This window comes from Orcinus orca, chromosome 9 (genome assembly GCF_937001465.1).
Source record: "Orcinus orca chromosome 9, mOrcOrc1.1, whole genome shotgun sequence".
In the NCBI taxonomy this organism is placed as follows: domain Eukaryota; kingdom Metazoa; phylum Chordata; class Mammalia; order Artiodactyla; family Delphinidae; genus Orcinus; species Orcinus orca.
In genome coordinates this window covers 69023449-69047194 of record NC_064567.1, presented here as the reverse complement: position 1 = coordinate 69047194, position 23746 = coordinate 69023449, and the positions used below count along the sequence as shown (strand labels likewise).

The following is a 23746-nucleotide window of genomic DNA, read 5'->3' as shown; positions in this document are numbered from 1 at the left end:
ATTCAATTTATGTACTAAAACTTTCTTCCAACCCCATGAAAAAAGAGAAACTTCTATTTTCACATAGAAATCAATCTGTTTATCATTGAAAACTTGAATCACCATTTTTAAAGTGAAACTAAAAAAACATGTTTTAAATAAAGTAACAAAGCCCCAAAGTAATATCTTTTATGGTTTAAGTAGAGAGAATTTTTATCAATCCTATAAGGTGAACTTACTACATCCTGCTTGAAGATATAAAGGTGACTAAGCCGGATTCCAAGCCCTCAAGGAACACAGAGCCCAGCAGAGATAAAATACAAACATCTACAGTACAATGTGACAGGTGAAACAACAGCGGGACACACCTAGCTAACCAGGATAGAGAAGGGATTGATCGCTGTATGTGTATGGGGCAGCAGCTGCACAGTGAAATAACTACAAAAGCAATAACTTTAATCAATGAAATCTCATTTCATTTGAAAGATGTTGGAAGTAGAGTTTCTAATGCATTATTTATATTCACTGCAAAACTCTTTCATTCAGAATTTTCCCTGTTGGAATTTTCAACAGATTCACTCTGTACCAGCAAACATTTCTATTGGAGCACAAGTAATGAATATACGTGTGTGTGTGTGTGTGTGTGTGTGTGTGTGTGTGTGTTCTCCTTAATGTTTCCACACCTCCCAAAACACAACAAATACCGAAATACCATACAAAATATTTTCTTGGGTTAGCGAAGAAAAATATCTGTTAAAGAGTTTGGGTCTCCTACCGAGATACAAAACCAAAAATAGAGCCTGAAACTCCTCCAGGAGGTGAACAAGCGAGGAAGGAGTTTCCTTTTTTGCCAAAGATGTTTTTATTTTAGAATTTAAAAATATTTTTAAAGTGGGAGCCCCCTCTAAAAGACTTATTTTAACGTCTAGAATATAAACATATAGAATTCCCTAATTAACTCTATCTTTACACCTTGTTTCTATTTTCCTGCTAATGGGGAATTACTACCAAACACAGCCTACACTGGAGAGAATTACTCTATTTTAAAAATTCTTTAGCTCTGTTTATATTTTCTTTAGTTCTAAATACAAAAGTTTGTTTCTTCATAGCCGAGTTATGCAGGCTTATTTTACACAACCTCAATATAGTCTATGTGGAAAATAATAAAAGAACACATAAACATAAAAAAAGTATGCAAAGATTTTGACACACACAACATCCAAAATAAAACAAACAAACACAGAGACTCACCTACTGGTATTGAAAGACTAAATGAAGATATTCTGTTCACCAAAAGTCTCTATCGCTTAGCTGTTACTATTTGGAGTAGAGGCTTGGCTTCCCTCTAAATTTAGCTCTGGTGCTACATTATAATCTGCTCCAGTGAGGGTCAGCCTTTATAAGGCACTCACTGAAGCTCTGGCTGAAGAAGAGCAAGGACACTTTGACTAAGAAACTGTGCTGGCTTAAACCTGGGAAAGTAACAAAGGAAGATGACTAAGAAACTGTGCTGGCTTAAACCTGGGAAAGTAACAAAGGAAGACTAACAAAGGCAGTTCTCTTAGGCCAAGGTCAAAAGCTCACTCTTTTTTTTTTTTTTTTGCGGTACGCGGGCCTCTCACCGTTGTAGCCTCTCCCGTTGCGGAGCACAGGCTCCGGACGCGCAGGCTCAGCGGCCATGGCTCACGGGCCCAGCCGCTCCGTGGCATGTGGGATCTCCCCAGACCGGGGCACGAACCCGTGTCCCCTACATCGGCAGGCGGATTCTCAACCACTGAGCCACAAGGTAAGCCCAAAAGCTCACTTTTATTAGACTGCATTACAACTTACAAGTTGAAATCAACTAAAATCATGATGATTTCGCTTCCATAGAAACTATAACCCAAACACTCACATAGAAAATAAGCTCATGGGACTTCCCTGGTGGTGCAGTGGTTAAGAATCTGCCTGCCAACGCAGGGGACACGGGTTCGAGCCCTGGTCCGGGAAGATCTCACATGCCGCAGAGCAATTAAGCCCGTGCACCACAACTGCTGAGCCTGCACTCTAGAGCCCACAAGCCACAACTACTGAGCCCACGTGCCACAACTACTGAGCCCACGTGCCACAACTACTGAAGCCCGCATGCCTAGAGCCTGTGCTCTGCAACAAGAGAAGCCACCACAATGAGAAGCCTGTGCACCCCAACGAAGAGTAGCCCCCACTCGCTGCAACTAGAGAAAGCCCATGCACGAAGACCCAACACAGTCAAAAATTTTAAAATAAATAATAAAAATAAATTATTAAAAAAATAAAAAGAAAAGAAGCTTATGTCCCACCAAAATGAAAAAGCTCCACGGCTTAAAATAGAATTTTAAAAAATTGTATGTAAAGTGGTAAAACAAAACGGATTCGAGTATTTCACACGTCATCTAAGAGACTAAATTTCTTGGATAGTTTAGAAGATAAAAGAAGGCCATAAAAATACTAAAGCGATACAATCAACCAAACAATAGAAAGCAGGTACTTTATTAATGAAATAAACATTTTTCAATCAATTTCTATTTAAGTCTAAATGGAAAAGTTTAATTGAAAGATTTTTAAGTCTAACATATTAGATAAATATCGCCCCACCTCACTTTATTTATCTTCTAACTGCCCTCATGCTCTTTTCATATTCCACCCCTTACTCCCAACCAGACTCTGGGTCCAAGTGTGACAATGGGCCAGCAGCACTGAAGGGTCTCATGGCTACTGTGTATTAATTCTGCCACTTGCCCTGCCCACCCTGAGTAGATTGACACCTTGCATGATGTCTTCCCTCGTATTCTTCCTTAATTCTCTCCATTCTGGAAAGTGTCTGACCTATCACAGAAGGCCGTACCTTCCAGTTGTCCCTACTAGTGGATGCCTGTTCTCAACTAGTAATCAAGCGATTTGGCCTGATACTCTATTCTTGCCTGTTCTTCTGGTCTGGCTCATCTTTGAAGTATGATAATCTGCCTTATGTAAGGCATTTAATATTACTAATATATGCTACACATAAAATAACTATGCTATTCAAACAACCTTGACATTATAACTATGGATACTCTAAAGTGGAATCAATCTTATTTTATAAAGGGATAGAAAGAAAATATTTTAGGCTCTGTGAGCTACATGGTCTCTGTTCCAACTACTCAGTTCTGCTGTTATAGCCTGAAAGCAGCCATAGCCAATATATAAATAGGTGGTCATGGCTGTATTCCAGTCAAACTTTATTTACAAAACAAACAGTGGATCAGAATGGGCCCCCAGGTTGCAGTTTGCCAACACCCATCCTGGAGAGGTGTACCCAACAGAACTATCTGTGACCGTGAAAATGTTCTATATCTGCACTGTCTAATATGGTAGCCACATGTGGCTATTGGACCCTTGAAGTGCGGCTAGTGTGACTGAGGAACTAAATGTTTAATTTTATTTAATTTTAATTAATTAAAATTAAAATTGAAATAGCCAACGTGTCTAGTGGCTATTATGTCAGGCAACCCAGTTCTAAAGCATTCCCTACAGCCCAACACACAAACTTGATAAAAAGGTGAAAACACACTCAAAGGATAGGAATTTTTTAATTAATATTTTTCAAATAAAGTAGCTCTGCAGAGCATTTTGCCCAAATTTCAAAACTATGTGGCTATAGCAGGAAAGAAAAGAAAAAGTACCAAACTTCAAAGTGAAACTCTCTTTGTACCGTCAATATTACTTAAGACAATGGGAAGAGAGAGACTTCCGATTCTAAGATAATAAAAATTATAGGGCAACAATATTATCCCCAAAGTATAAAGTGCGTCATAAAGATGCAATAACACCAGCACACAAAACGCAAAATATAACTGACCCACTTTACTGCAACGTTCTCAGGATGTACTCTGTGTTTAGGAGTAAGTTTCAAGAACTACCTTTTATTCTATATTTCAAATGGGTAAAGTAATTTACCATAAAAGAAAACTAAAAATTGCCCATAATTATAAACTATTCTCCTTTCCATTAAAGCTAAAACTGCAAGAACAAACATCATAAACTCCTGTACAAAAAGTTGTCATATCTAGGGATCGTTTGGGTTGATAACATTGTAGCATCCTTCTCTCAAAAGAAAAACAAAATTAAATTGCTCCGTGAAACTTTAAATTATGAACATTCTAAAGTGATAAGCTAAATATTTGCCTATAATTACACTACACAATTTTGTTGTCCAGAATAACATTAGCTTGTTCAATATCCTTACCATGATTTTGTAACAGCCTCTCTGGACTCAAAATCACCCAGCCTCTACAACAAACTTCGCTATAGCTCCTAGAAAATTCTATCTAAGTTTCAGTATTTATAATAACGGAAAAAACATTAAAAATTTAAAATAACAAATAGCCTACCTATAAAAGAAAAATGTTTCTAAATAAATTCAAATATTTCTTTAATACAAAAATATTACTATTATATTCATATCCTCTTCATTCTTATAATTAATGATATAAAAGAACAAAGATATCTTTCTTAAAAAGCACAAAACTTAAACTATAGTTCTCTCCTCAAAATTTTACAACAGTAGTTTGCAGCAAGGGACATTAATGGTAGGAACTTAAATTGTGCTAAGCAACGACCTTTTAAGAAAGAGGGATCAAAGCCCAAAGGAATTGTGTTGTGAAAAAAAGTACACTGAGTTAACTATATTCATTTAAATCTGCCTTAAGAAGACATAAAAGCATCGTGATTAAATTTTCATTATGACATTTCCAAATTGATTTCACTTCTTAAACTTTATCTTATTTTCGAATGATTCTTGCCTCCCTGTAAATAAAAATATTCCAGAAATTACATTTTAAGTATTAATGTACAACCTCTTCACTGAAATAAAGACAATTACATAATGTCACTTATTTCATCTCAATGAAGTTATTTTCAAAAACTTTCAAGAAGTATAAATTAACTCCGAAATAGTTTCACTCTGCTTATCAATTCATGCCATCTACTCAAGGGACTCTGTAAGCAGTCCCTGGGGCAAGCACATGTCCTTCTCTGGGCCCTTCCACTTTCCCCATTTGGGATCTCTCCCAGGCCCTTCCCTTCCCCCAGCAACTGACCAGCCCCACTCAGCTTCCCAGATGGCCTAATCTTGCTGATGTCATTCTTATGTCTCAACACTTTGAAAAACACAAACACACCTTCAACTACACACACTGTACATACTTTGGCTTTTAGAAAACTCATTCCTCAAATGTAACATTTCAGGGTATCTTAATAGCAAAATGTCTTAAAACCTCTGTTCTAGTTAAGACCCTTCGAACTTTTGTCTGCAAGACAACAGGATAGTGATAACAACTGCATACCTACAATATTTCAAGTTGTAAATTCAGAGAATTTAGAGGAAATGGTGGCATGAAACAGAGGAATATCCAATGATTAAATGTCTAGTTGTGGTTTAAATATATTTATTAATTTATCAAGTATTGTAGAGCGGGCTTATTGTGTATCAGGCACTGTACTAGAGCACTGGTTTCACTCCAGGGTTAATTTTGTTCCCCAAGGGACATTTGGCGGTGTCTGGAGCCATTTTTGCTTGTCATGCTGGGAGAAGGGGCTGCTCCTGGAATCTAGTAGGTTGAGGCCAGGGATGCTACTCAACAATCTACAATGCTGTAGGAGAGCCCCCTACAACAAAGGGTTATCTCGCCCAATGTTTCAATTGTGCCAAGGTTGGAAAGCCCTGCATTAAAGAGGAAACAAAGGTAAGCAAAGCCAGAGATGGGCCTTGCTCTCAAGAACTGAAAATTGTGCACACAGGTCTAAACACATCAGAGCAGCAACCAGGCAGATATTTCCCTGAAAGACTTATTTCTGTTTGCCAAACATTAATGTCAATTGTAGACAAAACAAATGCATCACCGAGTAGCTCTGGCAGGGGGTGATAATGGGGAGGGGCTACGTATGTATCGGGGGAGAGGGTATATGGGAAATCTCTGTACCCTTCTCTTAACTTTGATGTGAACCTAAAACTGCTCTAAAAAAAAATTAAGTTAAAAAAAAAAATCAGCAGGGAGTGGTGTCAAATGCCAGAGAGCATTCAGTTGATTAAGGCTAATTTTGTATCAAACACAAAACTGATGGGAGTGTTTATGACTATCAGTACAAATAGAAGAGTAGAAGATAAGTTATTATGGCGAGGGGGACTGAAGTCTGTTCCTCTCTTCTTAGCATTGTAATCAAGGAGGAGAAGATGACAGAATCTTCTGGAAAAAAACATAACACCCTAGACTGGTTACTAGTGGGAGAATGTTGCTTTGGAGCAATGGCTTTTACAAAACATGGGAATGAAACTCAGGAAGTTCAAAGGTGGTGATGGACAGGAGTCCAAATGTCTTCTCACTTGTGAGTTCTCTCAACCAGGCCACTCCGGCCCCCATCCTCCCAGGAGGGGACCTGCCCAAGCCAAGCCTGTCTAGCAGATGAAGCTTTATTTGAAAGGCTGCACACACGCAAAAAGTTACCTACCATACACATGCCTATTTCACAATGAGGACAGCGTGAAATGGATAGAAATGCCCAAGCATAGCCTGGGACTTAATCGGACATAGCACACTGATGATATGAAACTGTATTCCCAGATACAATTTTAAAGGAGTGAATTACAGAAACTCAAATTGAGAGAGAGAGAGAGAAGATCAGTGCCACATTAAAAACTTTCAAGTATACTTTTTCAAAAGGCTTAAAATCATTCATTTGCATTCATTTATTAAACATACCTCTATCTGGTACTGGTCAATAGGGATGCAGATGGGACCAATTAGACAAAATACATAGGCAAGATGCATGGTGCTCACTTTCTAGCAGGTGAAGTTTGACCCAAGCACTGCACAGAAAAACCTGGCAGTGTGAGTTAAGAAGAAGTAATGGTCTCCAGTATGTTAAAGTACATCACATGATGAATTTGAGTTGCAGTTGTGTTTATTAATGCTTTAACAATCAAACGTGTGTTGCATTTTTGTTTTTTTACGTTTTAACTTATAATGGATATCCATGAGGTATGGAACACTTTGAAACCTGAAGAACTAAACCTAGACCTTCATCTCACACTCTGATAAGGTTCTGAGATGTCACGCCACTTGCCTGAGGTCAGGCATTCCATTCTAACCTTGGTGGTAAAGCAGAGATCAAAGCAGAAAAATCAGGCCCTCACAAACACAGAACGGTCAGGGCCAGAACCCGTCAACTGTCTACTTGCAGAGCACTTCTCCAACGAACTAACTGAAGTTGTTGGGTAACCATTTATATGACTCTTGAAGGCAGCTTTTTTATTATTTGCCTCATGAATTTTATGGTTTAGAGTCAGAGAGTGAAGCATAAATATTAATTTTAACGTCTAGTTCAGCACTTGGATAAACTGAATTAACATATGTTACCTCCCAAATGCCAAATAGTTCCCCGTGGAGTTCTAGTAAGGAGAAAAACATTTGTCTTTAGCAAGAGGATTTAACAGAAATCCTGCCTCTTAAGGACATGTAAATAGTAGGAAATTTATGGTTCCATGGTTTCTGGTACTACTGGAGCTGGTTCTCAACTTCTTTCCTGCAGAGGCTCAACGCTAACGTAAACACCATCTTCACACTCCTCCACACCCGATGTGGCGTCCTTTCCTCTAGCCAGCAGCTTCCTCTGTACCAGCAATGTGGGCTTCTCCTTCCTGTTTACAATAACCCCATTCTATTACCTTGTATACTGAGAAAAACATATGTCATGTTCTCTTTTTTCCTTAGAAATGATCACAAATCCAGGAAGCTGTCGAGGTTGGTTTGAAAAGCATTAAAGTCTTTTGTGTGAATATGCAAAAAAGAAGAGGATACAGTAGGATATTATAAAACTGCACACCCCATGGTGGCTTATGATATAGTCTCCGTAGTGCTAAGAGTTAATGTTGCTTACTGTTACTCACCTCTGCCTAGCACTTTTCTTGAGATTTATTTAGAAGTCCTCAAAAAAACAGTGCATCTAACAATTATTTTTTAAAAGTCCTCTTCTAACATAAAAATAAGTCGAACTACGAAAAGAGGAAACACAATTCTACACACCTCACAAATTTGTTATTATTGTTTTCCGACTAATATATTATTATATATATATAATTAAGAGAATGAAAGATAACAAAACAAAAAACACCAAAGGATACACCTGAAGTTAAAAAATCAGGAAAGAACAATGAAAGCATTGTCTCTTTGGCATTTGCCAAAAGAATGGTTCATTCGGTGAGTTACTTAAACCTTTTATTTCCAAAGCAGTTTACAAATATGACTATCAGAATATTTTTTGGCACTTTTCACTCAACACATGCCAAATTTAGATAGAACAGGCCAAATTATTCCAGTTGGCATTTAACTGCCTAAAAGATACTTGCTGAAGAGACCCATGGCCCCAACACAGACATCAGAATGAGTTAAGAAAGAAAAGTATTCTTGTGTATACTGCTGATACTGGTATACAGCAGATTTTTTAAATTTAGCAATTATTCTAAATTGTCGTGTATTTTTTCCCCTAATAGATACAAAGGAAAAATGCTGTGGAAACTCCTAATGACAACCACAATCCCGCATTAAAATGATTCACATTAACGTGATTATTAAATCCCCAAGTTGCATCTCTCAGGTTTAACTGTTTCAGCCATGTCTTTATTCCATTCATCAATAAAAGTAGAAAACAAAAAATCAGAACAGTCCAACTGGAAAAAAAATCAAACTGAGAGAATAAAATTCCTTTAAGGCACTATATAGATAAAAACAGTTCCATGCATCATAGTTTACTTGCAAAATAAATTTCACAATTTCCTACTCATTTTATTTTCTAGTTATTTTGGCTATTGATATTCTAGCTATTTTGGATAATTTCAAATTAGTTTGTATTCAAGGGCAAAATATCCGAATAAGTATATGATTTTCTCTTCTATGGTTTCTTTTTATGTCCATTATTAACTTTCCTGCTACCACCAATTCTGAAGATACTGCTTTATAATTTTCAGTTTAGTCTAAAACATGTGATGTCATAAATTACTTGAGAGCAAGAACAAACCTAGTGTGCTTTAAAATATAATCTCCACTTCCATGATTTTAAAAAAGTTGACATACGGAAGAAAACGTGCCTTTGAAAGAAAAAATTTCTAGTTCCAATACGGTTGGCCAGAAAATTACAGCCAATATTTATTTTATAAATATTTATAACATGTTATAATATTGTATGGAGTTGTTTTCTTGGGGGTTGTTCTCCCTGGAATGTTCTCCATTTTCTGGCTCGCCTGCCCAAATTCACCAATCCTTCCGGACTCTGTTCAGAATCTCACTTTCTCTAGTCCTCCCACTGAGCTCCACACGTTCTGGAATATGCACTTGTGACTGTACTGCTCTGGTTGGGGACTGGAGAAGGCTGTGTGGGGAAGGGGTCATTTGAGTTGAGAAGGATTGGAGTAAAATGTGATATGCAGAAACGGGTGGAGGAGGGTATTCTGGGAGCAGGAAGCCAGTGGGTGGGTAGGGAGTAACCACATTGTTCACATTAGAGCTGAAAGACTGGACGGAGCCGGACAGCCACCTGAACAGGCAAAGGGAAGTTCTCAAAGGGGTCTAACCTGTCGCCTGACAGAGGTGGGGGGGGGGGCTTTTGGATGATGACTTTAGTCCCTATTGTTTCAGGGGCTGGCGGGTCTTCTCCTAAAGGATAGAGGCCTCTTGGGAACAAATATCATGTCTTATCATTTGGGATTCGCTGAAAACAACAGATGCATACCGAGAACTTTCTTATTATTATTTAAAAAAAGTTAATCCTGATTAATATTTTTAATAAGTTAATCCTGAGATAGAATTACTAGAATTATATCTTTTATGAAAGGCTCTCTTGAAAAATAAATCTCTTCCAAAATGTAGGAAGTTGGGCTTATGGCAAATACTAATGTCTATACAATTTTACTTTAAAATGATTTCTTAACTAGGCCTGTAATTGTGTTATCCATCTTCTTCTCAACTGTAGAAACAGGTAGAATTGGCCCTAAAAATAACAATTAATTTTTATATAACATTTTATAGTTCACAGGGGATCCTCAAGGGTCCTCAGAGTCATCCTGTAAGTTTGGTTAGTATCCCTGTTTTATATATGAAGAAAGTGAAAGCAAGAGACATTGCCTTGGAAAAGCCATCTCATCACGGAGTCTTGGTTTTCCCACTCTAATTCTCAGAGCTATGGCTGTGCTTGGCTGTCTCCCAGGGCTCATCCATAATCATTTCCTACCAGGTCAGAAGAGGCTACTTAATGGGACTGCTTTACTCCACAATCAACAGACCAGGAAGAGATTTTACTCAGAGGCTGATGAATGTAGTTTTAAGGGCTGCTCTGTCTGCTGGGTCTTTTTAACACAACCCCGCAATAGATAACCAAATAACAAGAGATAAAAACACCAGTTTTCTAGCTTAAATGTATTTATTGGGAAGGTGAATGCTACCTTTTCCCTTCTGATGCAAAAATAGCTTTCTATTTTTAATAATTGGAACTGTTTTACTATACTCAGAGATAAGAGGCACCAGCCTTGAGTTTTAAATTCCACAGTGACATAGCTAATATAAATATATATGAGTTGAAGCTGGATATACACTAATGTGTGCTTCAGCATTACCTGGCAATGAGACTGGACTGGCTACATTGTCCTTAGACACTGTGAAGGCTTGGCTTTGAAGCTTAATTAAATATTCTTTAAGAACGCTTCAAACCAAATCTGGGAAGAAATGTTATAAATGATACCAAAAAATTCCATGTTGGCTTCTGGAAACATTAACATTTCATAAGTCCAAAACATCATAAAAGAAACATAAACATCAAGACACGCAAGTTATAAAGTTTTAAGAATTCAGAAAGCAGTTGTCAAAGCAAGCATTTAGTTAAGCAAATCCTGAGGAAGGACGTGGCAGGCACACCTGAGTGTGCTCCCGATTTTCAGGCAGTGAGATACCTCCTCTAACTATTGCTCGTGACATTACCAAAGTACTTCTTTTTTTGGAAATGCCTTCTGACTTGATTTATGTGACACAAGAAGAAAATCAGTATCTCCACTTCATTCATGTCTTGATTTTCTCAGTTAAACGAAATATATTTGCACCCCTGGTTGAGACGTGTCTGCAAATTACTTCGTCAGGGTCTAAAAAAGATGAAGATTAGCTGCCAGTAGGATATTCACAAGCTTGTGACACAGCACTGAGATACGCCACCTACCTCTTCGTTTTGTGGAGAAGCTAAAGGGTGATGTGAACAGTTTATGGAAATGCATTGTTCACAAGACAGTCTTTTGCAGATTTAGGTGTAACTGTTTTAACATTAAATGGATAACCGCATAAGCTCAACTCTAAGTATAGAGAAAGAGCATTTGTATCCATATTGCTTTCTCTCTCTCTCTCTTTTTTTTTTTTTGGTTTAAACTACAACGACAATTTCTTAGGGGCTGTAATATGTCCAGATTTCCTTTTTAAGACTTCCTTATGGAAAATCTCAAACGTATCAAAAGCAGAGAGAACAGTCTAATGAAGTCAATGTACTCATTGCCCACCTTCAACCCTTAACTACACGGTGAACTTTGTCTCATTAATACTCTTACTCAGTCCCTGTCCCCCACTGTCACAAAATTATATTGAAGCAAGTCTTAGATGTCCTACCATTTCCCCCCCTTAAACAATTCAGTACATATCTCTAAAAGATAAGGGACCTTTTAAACATATAACCACAATATTAGTTTCAAAGAAAATAAAAATCCTTAATATCATCAAATATCCACTCAGTCAAGAAATGTACCCAAGAAAAGAAAGTTAAATGTCAAGGAAAACATTACCCCAAAAGTTACAACACTCAAAAATGAGCTATTCCCCTGCAATAAAAAGAAAACGGCATTCTCTTAAAGCACAGAGCTGTACGTCAAGGGCTTCAAAGAGGGAGTCCAGGAATGGTCTGCAAAATTTGTAACATGTGCATATGTACAATTTTTTTTTCTTGGTTGGTAGCATTCATCAGAATGTCAAGCAGCTTGAGACCGAAAACATTTACAGACCTTCTCCCCTTGGTTATGATTGTGTGTGCTTAGGGCCACATCACCTCACATTGCCAGGAAGGATTAGTCAAGTAGGGAAACAAATCCACCTGAAATAACTTGGAGATCAAACTGAATTCAACTCAGCATGTACCGAGCACACACTACGTGCGAGACATGGGTCACAATCTTGAGAAGCAAAGGTAAACTAATTCTAGTTAATTTACAGTCTAGAAGGAGAAGGGGTCAAATAGATTAACAAAAACTGAACTAGGATGTCATGAAAAAGGTGCCTGCCTTAGGTTATTTTCATGGGGATCCAGATGAAGAAGCAAAGGTGATGTTAATTTCGGGGTACAAGGCGGGTGGGGACCAGGGCTCCTAAGAAGATAGGAGAAAATTAGAGGATGTCAGCAACTGTACCAGCAACTCCTGAGGAAAGATTGTTCTTATCGCCCTTGCTGAGGGACAGGAATAAAAATGTTTACTAGGGCCTGTATTCCCCTCCTGGATGGGGTGGGAGAGGGGACCATGAAAGTATCTTGAAAGCTGACACTTCATCAGATCTGGAAGGAGAGAAAGACTCGGTAAAGAGGTAAGGGAGGTCACTCCAGGAAGAGAAAAGCAGGAACAAAGGGGTGGAAACTACTGGCATGTTAGGGAATCAGTGAGGTGACCTTAGAGCAGAGTATGTGGGAGGGGCTGGCTGACTGGAAATGCCGGCTGGGACCAGAAGTCGGAGCCTCCTAGACCGAACCTGGGCTGGTGGAGAGGAACCAGAAGTACGAGACCAGAGCCTCTATTCTGCGGCAGGTGGAGAGCCACTGACATGCTTTAAGTGAATCAGTTCTGTCTTTACAAAGTACGTCTCATCCTTGGGTGCATGATGAGTGCTCAGTGTATATTGGTGGTGGTGCCTTAATGGTGGTACCTTGAATGAGCTGGATGGAAAGCAGGCTACTTAGGAATCCACTGCAACAGGCCAAGAGACGTCCAGGGTGGTAGCAGTAGAAAAAGGGATGATGGGGACACATATAAGGATTTCATACATTTCAGAAATCATTATTTTTTAAAAGGAGAAGAAAGAAACAGAGACCAAAGCAACATATAAATTCTATTGCATATTTGGAACAATGTGTTAGTATGCTCTCATTTCTGTAAGAAAAAAAAAAAAGTGGAACTATACATATAAGCTATATAAACACATACAATTTCTCAGAAAGGTATGAGAAAAATAGACACCATGGGTTGTACGGCACGGAGAAGAAACTGTGCAAAGAGGTCAGAGAGTCTTTTGTACCTCTGTCACGCTAAACCACATGAATGTGTTATCTATTAGCTAAAGAATATATAATTTCCCCCTTATTGCTAGCCACAGAGATAGAGAATAATGAAAAGCGAAAAGGTTTTGGAGACAGATCTAGGTTCCAATTTTGGCTCTGATACTTCCAAACTGTGGGTCTGTGGGCAAATTAACTTCTTTTTGTTTCTGTCCTCTTATTTTCAGAAACAGGGGTAATACTGGCTAGTTCCTAGGTCGCTACAACAATGATTAAACAAATCTTATAACAAAGCATCTGGTAGAATATCGGCACAGACTAAGGACCCAATAAGTAGTAGCTATTTTATTACCAACAAAACTCCTTAGATGTGAATACATTCTTAATACAAAAAAAGTTCCTTGATCTAGTCTAAGGTATGCTCATTAGCTAATCTTATTCCTACATTAAATATTAACATTGGCCAAAAACGATTAATGGAATCCATCTGATGAACACAATCCATTACGTATCTGCTTCTAGAAATTTAAACTTAACATATTATTTATATACATTTCTAGGCAGATGTTAGCTTTTTTACTTTAAATGTCATTCACTCTAGCTTTACGGAATTCATGTACTCACAGAGGACTAAATACCAAGGAGGTACCATAAGGCACCAGGAAAATAGATAATAAGTTGCTATCCTCGAGGAACAGACAACTTCAGTGAGACAAACAGGTGTGACCTTCAAGTAACCATGGCCCCAATTTGACACAAGAGATGGAAATACTGTCAATGAAGCACCCAATTCTGTAACATCCCTTGTAAAATGTTAAGTCACATGGTAAGGAAAGGTTACTCCGCAAGCATTTTCTTAGGTTTCTGGGTTTCTTCTTCATGATACTGTGTTTTCAATCAGTTGTAACTGTGGCAATAGCAGCATTCTAAGTGTTACAAAAGATGGGTCACTCAAAAGCGTTACTACTTGTTTGAACAGTCACATCATTATTAAAGCATTCCCAAACAAAAGTTTCTTTGTTATACATTGCGATGAATAATTTCAAACCATTTTCATGTGATATGTTCTGGCTCAGATCTGCCCCAGCCTGTAAAGATGAAGACTTAGACAAGAAAACATCTGGGATTTGGGGAAAAAATTTTGTTAAAGGCAGGAAATAATGAACATCTTCCAGGATTTCACAAGTGTTAGTGAATGCTTCCAAGAAATGAAGGCGTATGGCCAGAGGAAAATACACTTCACTTCATATATGGCACAGCGGGGAGAAAGTGATGGTATGGGGGGGATGCTTAACAAAAAAAATCTACATAATTATACAAATATTTCTCTTTGAAGCAGACGCGTCTTGGGAGAAACACTAATACTAGACTGTAGAGAAACAACAGTAAACACTAATTTCTACAGAAGCTTTCGCTGATGCTGTAAATATGTTATGGATGTGCACCCAGGAGGAACGACTGACTTCGTATTAGCAAGCAAGTCCTGTCTCTGAGTGACAGGAGGGTACACGCTTGTATTTGGTCCCTGGCTTCCTATAGTGAAAGCCTGAAGCTACATATTACAGTTGAATGAAGGTTGGATTAAGAGGCTAATCTAATGCTATATATAGACAGCAACACCAATTTAATCTCCGCCCCTTCTCCCTCCCCTTCCTATTTCCATAAATCTCAAGATCTGAGTTACAAAGAGACTGGGAACTCTAGAAGAGAGAAGAGGCCCTCCTCCCCCCCTCATCCCCGGCTGTCTTTCATAAACGAAGTATTAGTTCAAGTGTAAATTGCTTCCAAACGTCCTTAACGGGCACCATAGAGCGATCAGATCCGGTTTTCTTCTACAGCTCCCACAGACGCCAAAGGAGATGACAAGTGGGGGTGGGTGGGTGGAGGGGTGAGGAGGGCAGGTTGCCAAATGAGAACTACCTTCTCCCGAGACTACTCTCACATGCGTTCATCTCGCTCGTAATGGGAGGCTCTCCTCTCCACCCCACCCCGAGTCCAAAGCCTCAACCCTGGCTTCCCCGGGAGTTACATCTGGCGATGCCACGCACGGGACGATGGGCACCCGCCACTTCCCACCTCGTGGCCGGCGCCTGGCCGCTCTCGGTCTCCCGGGACGGCCAAATGTGGCAAGTGGCGGGTCTTCACTCCGGGGAACTGATACGCGGTATGAGTGATGGTAATGGGGTGGAGGGGCGGCTTCCCCACCGAAAGGAAGGAAGCCGCCCCAGCAGGCACATGCTTCCTTAGGGCCAGCACCGGCAGGGGGGGAAGCTCCCGGTGGGGCTCTAGCTCCGGTTGTCGAAGGCTTCCCGGCTCCCCCGCTGCCTTACCTGGGCTGCTTCTCACCTGTCCGAGGAGGTAGCGGCGACGCGCGAGGCTGGGGGCTGCAGCGATTCCGGCAGCGGCAGTGGCAGCGGCGGCAGTGGTGGCGGCAGACAATGGAGGAGTGAAGGACAGACACATTGACACCGACACACGGAGCTCGGCGCAGACCCGCCTACCACGCCGCCCCGCCTCCCAGCCCGCCCCCGTCCCGGGCCGCTCCACTCCCTGGGAAATGAAGGGGGGTGTATATCGAGAGCAAGGGAGATGCATGCCCCTAGCAGAAATTGCCGAACACAGAAATTCCAGAAAGAGAATTTAAATACTGTGTGTCCCTAAATACGTGCACCGGAAAGGATGGCGGTGGGAGACGTGTAACAGGCATTTAATTTCCCCCCTCTGATTTTCTCCATTTGGTTTTTCCTTCCCAGGCTGTTCCAATGGGAGACTCTCGCTGCCGCCTCCTGCAGCTCCTCCTCCCGGCCGGGCCAATGACTCGCGGGGGGCGGAGACTACTGCTGGGCCTGCAGAGACTGCCCGCCCGGCTCGCCCGAGCTCGCCCGCTGCTCGCCAGCCCCCGGGAGGGTGGAGAGAATTCGAACGCTTCCGCGGTTGGCTACTTAATGTCCTAGTCTCAAGTTGCCTAACCTTGCGGCTGGCGTTCCTAATACAGACACGTCGTTTACGTCGTTTACTTTTTAATACTCCCAAAGAAACAATCGCTGTCAAGCTGGCGGAAGCAATGGTTCACATAAAGAAAGGCGAGCTGACCCAGGAGGAAAAGGATCTGCTGGAAGTCATCGGAAAAGGTGTGGGTGCTGGGCTGCGGCGGGGGCGCTGCCTGCCTGGCCTGTGAGGGAAGGGGGGCGTGGCGGAGCCCGGGCGGCGCCCCCGGCCCGGCTGACCCTGGGTTGCGGTTTTGCGAGGCTGACATCCTGCGACCGGGAAACAGCACTCCTACCTTTGGTCTGGGACCGGTTGCGGGGGTGGAGAGGTGGGGAAGGAGAAGCGCCGCTGGGACGGGAGCGGAGGTTGCAGACGTTCGTCTTCTAAATCAGCTTTTGGAAGGGTGCACATTTCCAGGCTCCACTTCGGATGATAATGAGCGACCCGGGGTGGGGCCTCAGAATGTGCATTCTTCAAAACTCCTAAGGTGATTTTGACCACCGTCCGTCTGGGCGATAGTGGTCTGGAAGTTTCAGGTTCTTAGATCGGTTGTCTGAGGGCCGTTTCGACTTCCGGAGGCCGAAAGATCTGGATCCCTTGGCTGTCCCCGCCCTCGCTTGGGGCGGGTGGAGGGAGCTCCTAAGGAGAAGGGTTCCTTACAAGGGCACAAAACAAGGTCTGTAATTTGCCGCATTGAGGCTTCTGAGTCCAGGGCCTCCCTGGCTTCCTTCCAGAAACCCCCGGCCGCCGCAGGAACTCGCAGAACAGCGAGGGGGCTGGGGAGGCGTCCACACCGCTCTGCGCACTTCGCAGGGCTGCGACCTTCTAATCGCGCTCTTCCGCGCTTTCCCTTCCATTCTCCCAACGCGCGTCCCACTTCCGCCGCCCCGGGTCCTAGGGAGGGAGACGCAGGCCCCGGGGACGAGCCAGAAGCCATGTTTTCCGCTCCGTCCCCGAGTGGACGTCCCAGGAGAGTTCCCGAAGTCCCGTTACCTGGCAGGTGACAACAGCGTGACTACGTGGCTTCTGCACTGTCACGGCGCGGCGATACGGATGTGTGGGAACTGCGGGCATTGTTCATTTGGCTGTTTTAAGCTCCCTCGAACGGCAGAGGAGCCAGTCATTGCAACATAAACTCCGTAATTTCCAGTCTTTCTTTTTTTCTAAGTAACCTGGCTCCCATCTGGACCTACAGAGAGAAAGGCACATGTATTCTTTATACTGACAAGAAAAGTCTAAACGTAAAGGAGAGAAATATCGGATTGGAATTCAACAGGTGCTCATGAGCTGAGCCCACTCCATCTGATCTCGACAGGCTGAACTCAGTCACAGCTGTAATTTGCTATGATGTGTTCTTTGCCTAGAATTGTGGGACTTGGAGTTGTTGCAGATTGTTTGTCCAGCACGGTCCTCGCTGACCTGTTTGGCACTGCAGTCTCCCTTTTCTGCCTGTCTCTGGTTCATGTCTCCGTGCCTTTGGTGGCCCTGGGATTCAGCTCAGCAACCATGTGAGTCTCAGCTCTGTGCCAGGTACAGTGCTGGGCAAAAAAAGGAGACAACGCATCAACTTATAATCCACCAGGGATGCAAATTCTGTTTTTAAGCAGTCCAGAGCTATCACCCTCTCTCAAAAGTGTAAACAAGTGAGCAGTTTTATAAACGGGGTCTCAAAGCGGCAGGTGGTGTGTGTGGAGACGTAGGGAGGGAATCCTTGGATACATTATTAGGTATCCACTAGTTTTTATTTTTAAAGATTAAATAAAAGAATTAATGTGAATTTTGCCTGGTTAGCACTGTGATTTTTTTCTGGGCCTACATCGTGCAACAAATTACACACACTGTCTCACCTATTTAATTGGTCCAAGCTGATGAGAAAAGAAGTGAGATAGACATAGTATGTGATACATTCTTGTCAAGTGAAGGTCTGTGGGACATTACCATACTCTTAAAAAAATGTAATGGGAGATAAGAGAAAGTAACAACCGTAGCCAACTTTGACTGATTGTTATTTTGGGCCTGGCATAATTCTTAGCACTTTACATATATCCATGCATTTAATCTTGATAAGCTAGGAATTATTTTTAAGCTACAACATTATGAGGGACAGCATAGGATGGTAGTTAACCTTTCAAGTCTGATTTGGAATCCTACCTCATTCATCTGCTGGTGACTTGGCCTTGGGCAAATTACTGTTTCTGAGCCTTAGGTTCTCCATGTGAAAAATGGTACCCACCTCACAACACTGCTATAAGGATAAAATGAGTTAGTATGAGTAATGTGTTTAAAATACTCTGTTGGCTATTATTATGGTAAACATGGCAGTCTCTACTTGATAGACAAGAAACAAAGAAACTGAAAAGTTCAAATAGCTTGCCCAATATAATACAGGTAATAAGTGGCAGAGCAGAGATATCATATGGCCCACAGTCCTAGAAATATGCTGGACTTGAAAACAAACTAAACAAAATGAAAAAATGAAACCAGCACCAGAGTCCATACCATATCTTATTCACTTTGAGAGGCAATTTAATTGCAGCAAAATATTTTCATCTGTCAAGTTAAATTAATTTTAATTGTAAACGTTATTGATTTTGTAGTTTTGTGTGCATTTAAAATTTGTAAAATAATTTTTGGCTTACAGTTGAACGAAGCTCATAAACAAAGTTTATATTCGTACTCATAAGAAGCAATTTTCTTGAAAGGAGGTGAGTAGAGTTCTGATATTTTTCCCTTCAGTACATTTCTCAACTTTGAGAACCACTGGCTTAGTCAGTACTAGTACGTGGAACTAACAATAAGTTTCCAGCCACGTGTGACCTGTCATCTTGGCCAATCTGAAATAAACTCAACAAATTTTTGAGTTCTCCCTCCGGCTAACCACTGCCCTCCAGAAGTTAAGCCGATTGTAAGTGGGACTTACAGTCCAGAGAATACCGCACATTGCTACCGGACACTTTTAAACAATTTCTTCTTCTGAGTAAATGCACATTCTAGGTATTCTACAGGTTGTTTATTTGTTAGAATGCCAAAAAGAAGTTCCAGATGAAACTGAGAAGCTGTTTCTCACATATCCATTTAAATCATAGTCACTAACAGCATCCATTTCACAACATTTCAGAAGAGAAATGAAATCACTTAAGCACAGTTAACTGGGTTATATTATTTGTAGATTGACCCATTCTTCTAAGCTCTGATATCTTTTTCATTAAACACTGAGGAAGCACTATTTCAAAATAAATTAAACTTTAAGAATATGAGCCAGAAAGTCTTTCATTACTTATCTTGTTTAGTACTTGAAATCCCTGGGATCACTGCTGCCAATTTCACAAGAAAGTAACGTAATTATTTTTTTTATTATTATTGTTTGTGTTAAAGGAGATGTGAAGCGGACTCGGACAATAAGGTTTATTCTACCAGTTTTATTGGAGTATAACTAAAGTATGATAAATGGTACATATTTCAAGTGTACACTTTTTAAAAGTCAGTTTTGACATAAGTATACATCCATGAAACCACTGCAATCTAGACAGTGAACAGTTCTGTCACCCCCAAAACGTTCTACATACCCATTTGTAATGTCACTCCCTCCACCCCTGTCTCCAGGCAACCACTGATAGATGTCACTATTGATTAGATTTCTCTATTCTAGAATTTTATGTAAGTGGAATTATACAGTAAGTATAATAAATATTCCTTTTTTTTGCATGACATTTCACTCAGCATCATGATATTCATGTTCATCCATACTGCACCAATAATTTCTTATTTTTTTCTTTTATTTTCTATGTATGGATATACTACTATTTGCTTATCTGGTGACACTGATGGACATTTCAGTTGTTTACAATTTGGGACTGTTAAAAGATCCTGCTCTAAGGTCCTGTGTAGTTAATAATGTTATTTCTAGTACCTCTGGTATATAGAAAGATTCAGGTCTACTAATAATTATAGCATAGAGTTCAAAGACAAATTTAAATTCAAATACGTAGTTACCATTAACTATATGACTGGGCAGGTTTTGCAACCTCTGTGGGCTTCATTGTCTTCCTTTACAAAACAACAGCTCTTTTAGTTACTCTAATTTTTATGTAGTGATTCATAATCCTAACTTGAAGACATTTTGTTACAAAGTCTAAAAATAGATACACATAGGAGAATTTAGAAACTTTACACTTAAACAGATTCACTATTTCAAAATATATGTTGTAATTAGAAGTCTATTTTAAAATTCATTTATAACTATGTATCTATGATTAAGTCTGTATCCATATATTATTTTTAAATTCAGACACTTTAATTATTTATACATGATTTTACTTATACATAAATGTAACAGCAACTAACAAGCCAAATAGTTTTTTAAATACTTAACTTAGATATAGATTCCTCAAAACATTCCTGTTGAGGGATCCCACTAAATGATTGAAACTCATAAATATTCAGATCTCATGACTATCTGATGGATTGCTGGAAACAGAAAATGACATGTTAGTTTGTTTCTCCCTTTTTGTTTGTTTTGGCTACTTCTCCTTGTCTTCAGTAGAGACCAGTGGTCCCAAACTAGATATTAGAAATGTCGCAGTGAATTATATTATGCTGCTGTAAATATAAATAACAAGAGCATCTAATATGCACTGAGGTTGTACTCCGTGCCCCGTACCAAGCCAAGCCCTTAGTCCTAAGAACACTGTGGGATGGATGTTATTATTTCTGCTTCCTATATAAGAAAACTGAGGGTTTTATAGGACTTGTTCAGTTTTATAGTGGTCCTGAAAGGGCTCTAGTGTGATATAAGAGAGGGCAGTAACAGTGAGAATATCACTCTTATCATCATCTCTTCTCTGCTAAAATGCTGGTCCATCCAGATAAGTTATCTATCCCACCGTAATGGAGCAGGTTGGGTTGTGTTTTCTTCTCTGGAGCAACTTGGAGAAATTCTCACAAGGGAAACAAATTATTAAATATTATTTTCGTCAGTTATGTCTATTCTTTTTTGTCTCCAATGAGGATAAATGTTAACTCATTTCCCATCCCCTTTATAGTACCACATCCCCTCATCTTAAGAGTTTGTTAAATCAGATTTAACATATTTCTTTCCCAAGTAAAGCAAATAATCTTTTAATTGCAAAATATTGTTTGAGAGTATACTATGCACAGTAAGGAATGACAAAAAATAAAAATCCTTCTGTGTAAACTATGTGTTTCCCATTTCCATGCTATTCTAGACCTTCTACAGTTTCCTAATGTCATTAAATTAGAAACTCCAAGTTAGAAATCATCAAAAGTTTTTCCTCTTGGGGGTATTTTGCTCATCTATTTTCCAAAATATGTTTTCATTCTCTAGAAGCCCAAACAGTTTCAGAAAAATTTTCCCGTCCTGGTCCCTGCATTTCAAAAGACTAACTGGTATTCCATGGTATGTGAGTGAACAACTCACTTTTTTTTTTTTAGTTGCCCTGCGATTGGACAGATTTACTGTACATTGTTAGCCACTGGGCTAAACATTTTATAGAATTATTGGCCTGTTGTCTAATATGAGCCAAATGTTTATGATTGCAATCCCCATCCTTTCCCTAACATATAGCAGGCTCTGGCATGATCACAATCCCTATAGTATTCTCCCTTTATTGCATAAACATCTCTCAGTCAGATGGAAAATAACTTCAGTTATTCCTCAGTGGATAATGGGGTTCAGCTGAAGCATCTTCCTCAAGTGAAACTGGTGTGCAGGAGTTTGTTCTAATTCCTTTCCAAAGATGTTTGAGAGTCTCTGGTGAGAAGCCACAGATATGGATAAGCTGCCCTGCACAACCTGCTTGCATGCTTGAAGGCTTTCCCCTCTCCCTCTGTAGCCATTCAGCCAGTGATACCAACTGCCCTCAGGTGGAGGGTGGGACCAGACAAATGAACTCTTGGCACAATAGCTGCTGTCATAATTCGGGGCCTTGTAGATCACTCACTTGACATTTCCCCAGATGAGCTATTTCGCTATCAATCTAGGAGACATTTCTGTATCTCCCCTCTGTTAGTGAGGGGCACTCAGACCATGTGCCTAAGAAGCAGGTTGGGTAGAAAGAAGCAGGCTAAGCTTCATTCTGCATTCCACCTTTAGCTCTGGAAGAACTGCAAAGTTTAACACATTCTTGAACTATAATTCTAAATTTAAAGACAAGAAATAACTCCTAGTTGAGGATGCTTCTATTCTTTTATGTCCTTTTAGAGGAGAGGCTTATCTCATCCTTTCTCCCTGAGAACATGCAATTTCATTATCCCGTTCCCTGTCACACCAGAAATTTTTTGGCAGAACATGTGATTGGCTCCTATTAAGGATGATAATAGCAACATTCTCTCCTGCAACTATGCCTTAGTATGCCTTACAGAAGGCTGGAAAACCTGATAGTCGTGGCCCAATTACAGCTTATTTACAAATTTACAGAGAGTGACCTTCAGGTTTACATCAGATGGCTTTCAGTATGAGAGTCTGAATACTGACCATATGGCACTTTTATATAGTACGAGGCATAAAAGATACATTTACCTCAGCATTTCCAAACCAAGAATTCTATTAGGAGCATGCCATCAATTCACAGGACGTAGTGGTGACAAGGTATATAAATACTGACTGTATTTTGAACTGTTATTACATTGACTGCAATTTAAGCTTCAGATGGTGGGTTGGATTAGATGCCCTTTAATATTTGTTTCAGTATTAAAAGTGTTATGCTTTGTGGTTATTGTATTACTGCCAAAAGGAAAATGTGGCCAGTTTAATATACTATAAGGCCAATGGAAGTAAAAGCAAGATGCAGCTATTTTACTCTATATGAATCTGTTCTCTGGGATAATTACTTTGCGGAATAAACAGTATGCGATTGATGCTTTATTTCTTAGCAACCTGACCTGACTCATCTTAGTTTTACAGATAACCCTTTAAAGTCTGTTTCTTTGACGTTAGATTTTTTTTCTGTTCTAGATATAAAAAAACCTTTGCATTTTCTTTCTTTTTTTTTTAAGGTACTGTCCAAGAAGCTGGAACATTGTTAGCCAGCAAGAATGTTCATGTCAACTGCTTGGATGAGGTAAAATTTAAAACATTTAATAAAGTTTTACTTCCTATGAGAGTGGGTAATATATAAAATCTAATAATAAGAGTTGTTTTCTAGCATTTGTGCTCAAGTTATCCTAAGCTCTAAAGCAAATGTCAGCAGACAGGTTGCAAAAGATAATAAGGATGTAAAAACATGTTTAATTTTACTGGTAATCGAATAAGTGACCGTTAAACCAATTCCATGTCATTTCTTGTGAAACATTGGACTTTTATATGCTCCTGGATTAGGTATAAATTGGCATCATATTCTGGAGAAAATTTTAGAATATTTCTCATTTTTAAATGTATATACCTTTGATCCAGCAATTCTACTTCTCGGGAGGGTTAACTGAC

General features: G+C 39.9%; 2 protein-coding genes across 6 annotated transcripts in view; one reads left to right on the top strand and one right to left on the bottom strand.

Annotated features, from left to right (window-relative positions):
* The window catches only part of BZW2 (basic leucine zipper and W2 domains 2), a 58168-nt gene extending 41437 nt beyond the window's left edge, over positions 1 to 16731 (bottom strand). Inside the window, exons 1-2 of one of the 4 annotated variants that reach the window (XM_033399965.2) lie at positions 16601 to 16731; positions 15648 to 15701 (exon numbers count right to left, since the gene is read on the bottom strand). In XM_033399965.2, the coding sequence (XP_033255856.1) occupies positions 15648 to 15701; positions 16601 to 16716 (170 nt within the window). In that variant the 5' untranslated portion in view covers positions 16717 to 16731. Of the gene's footprint in view, positions 1 to 15647; positions 15954 to 16600 lie in introns of those variants that run through there. The other 3 variants (XM_004263472.4, XM_033399974.2, XM_033399981.2) reach the window with 3 other exon arrangements.
* ANKMY2 (ankyrin repeat and MYND domain containing 2) overlaps positions 15963 to 23746 on the top strand; it is a 35448-nt gene continuing 27664 nt past the window's right edge. Inside the window, exons 1-3 of one of the 2 annotated variants that reach the window (XM_033399991.2) lie at positions 15963 to 16448; positions 18947 to 19010; positions 23320 to 23384. Coding sequence is in view for 1 of the 2 variants with exons in the window: in XM_033399987.2 (XP_033255878.1) it covers positions 16382 to 16448; positions 23320 to 23384 (132 nt within the window). In the remaining variant the exon portion in view is untranslated. The remainder of the gene's footprint in view (positions 16449 to 18946; positions 19011 to 23319; positions 23385 to 23746) is intronic. The other variant, XM_033399987.2, reaches the window with a different exon arrangement.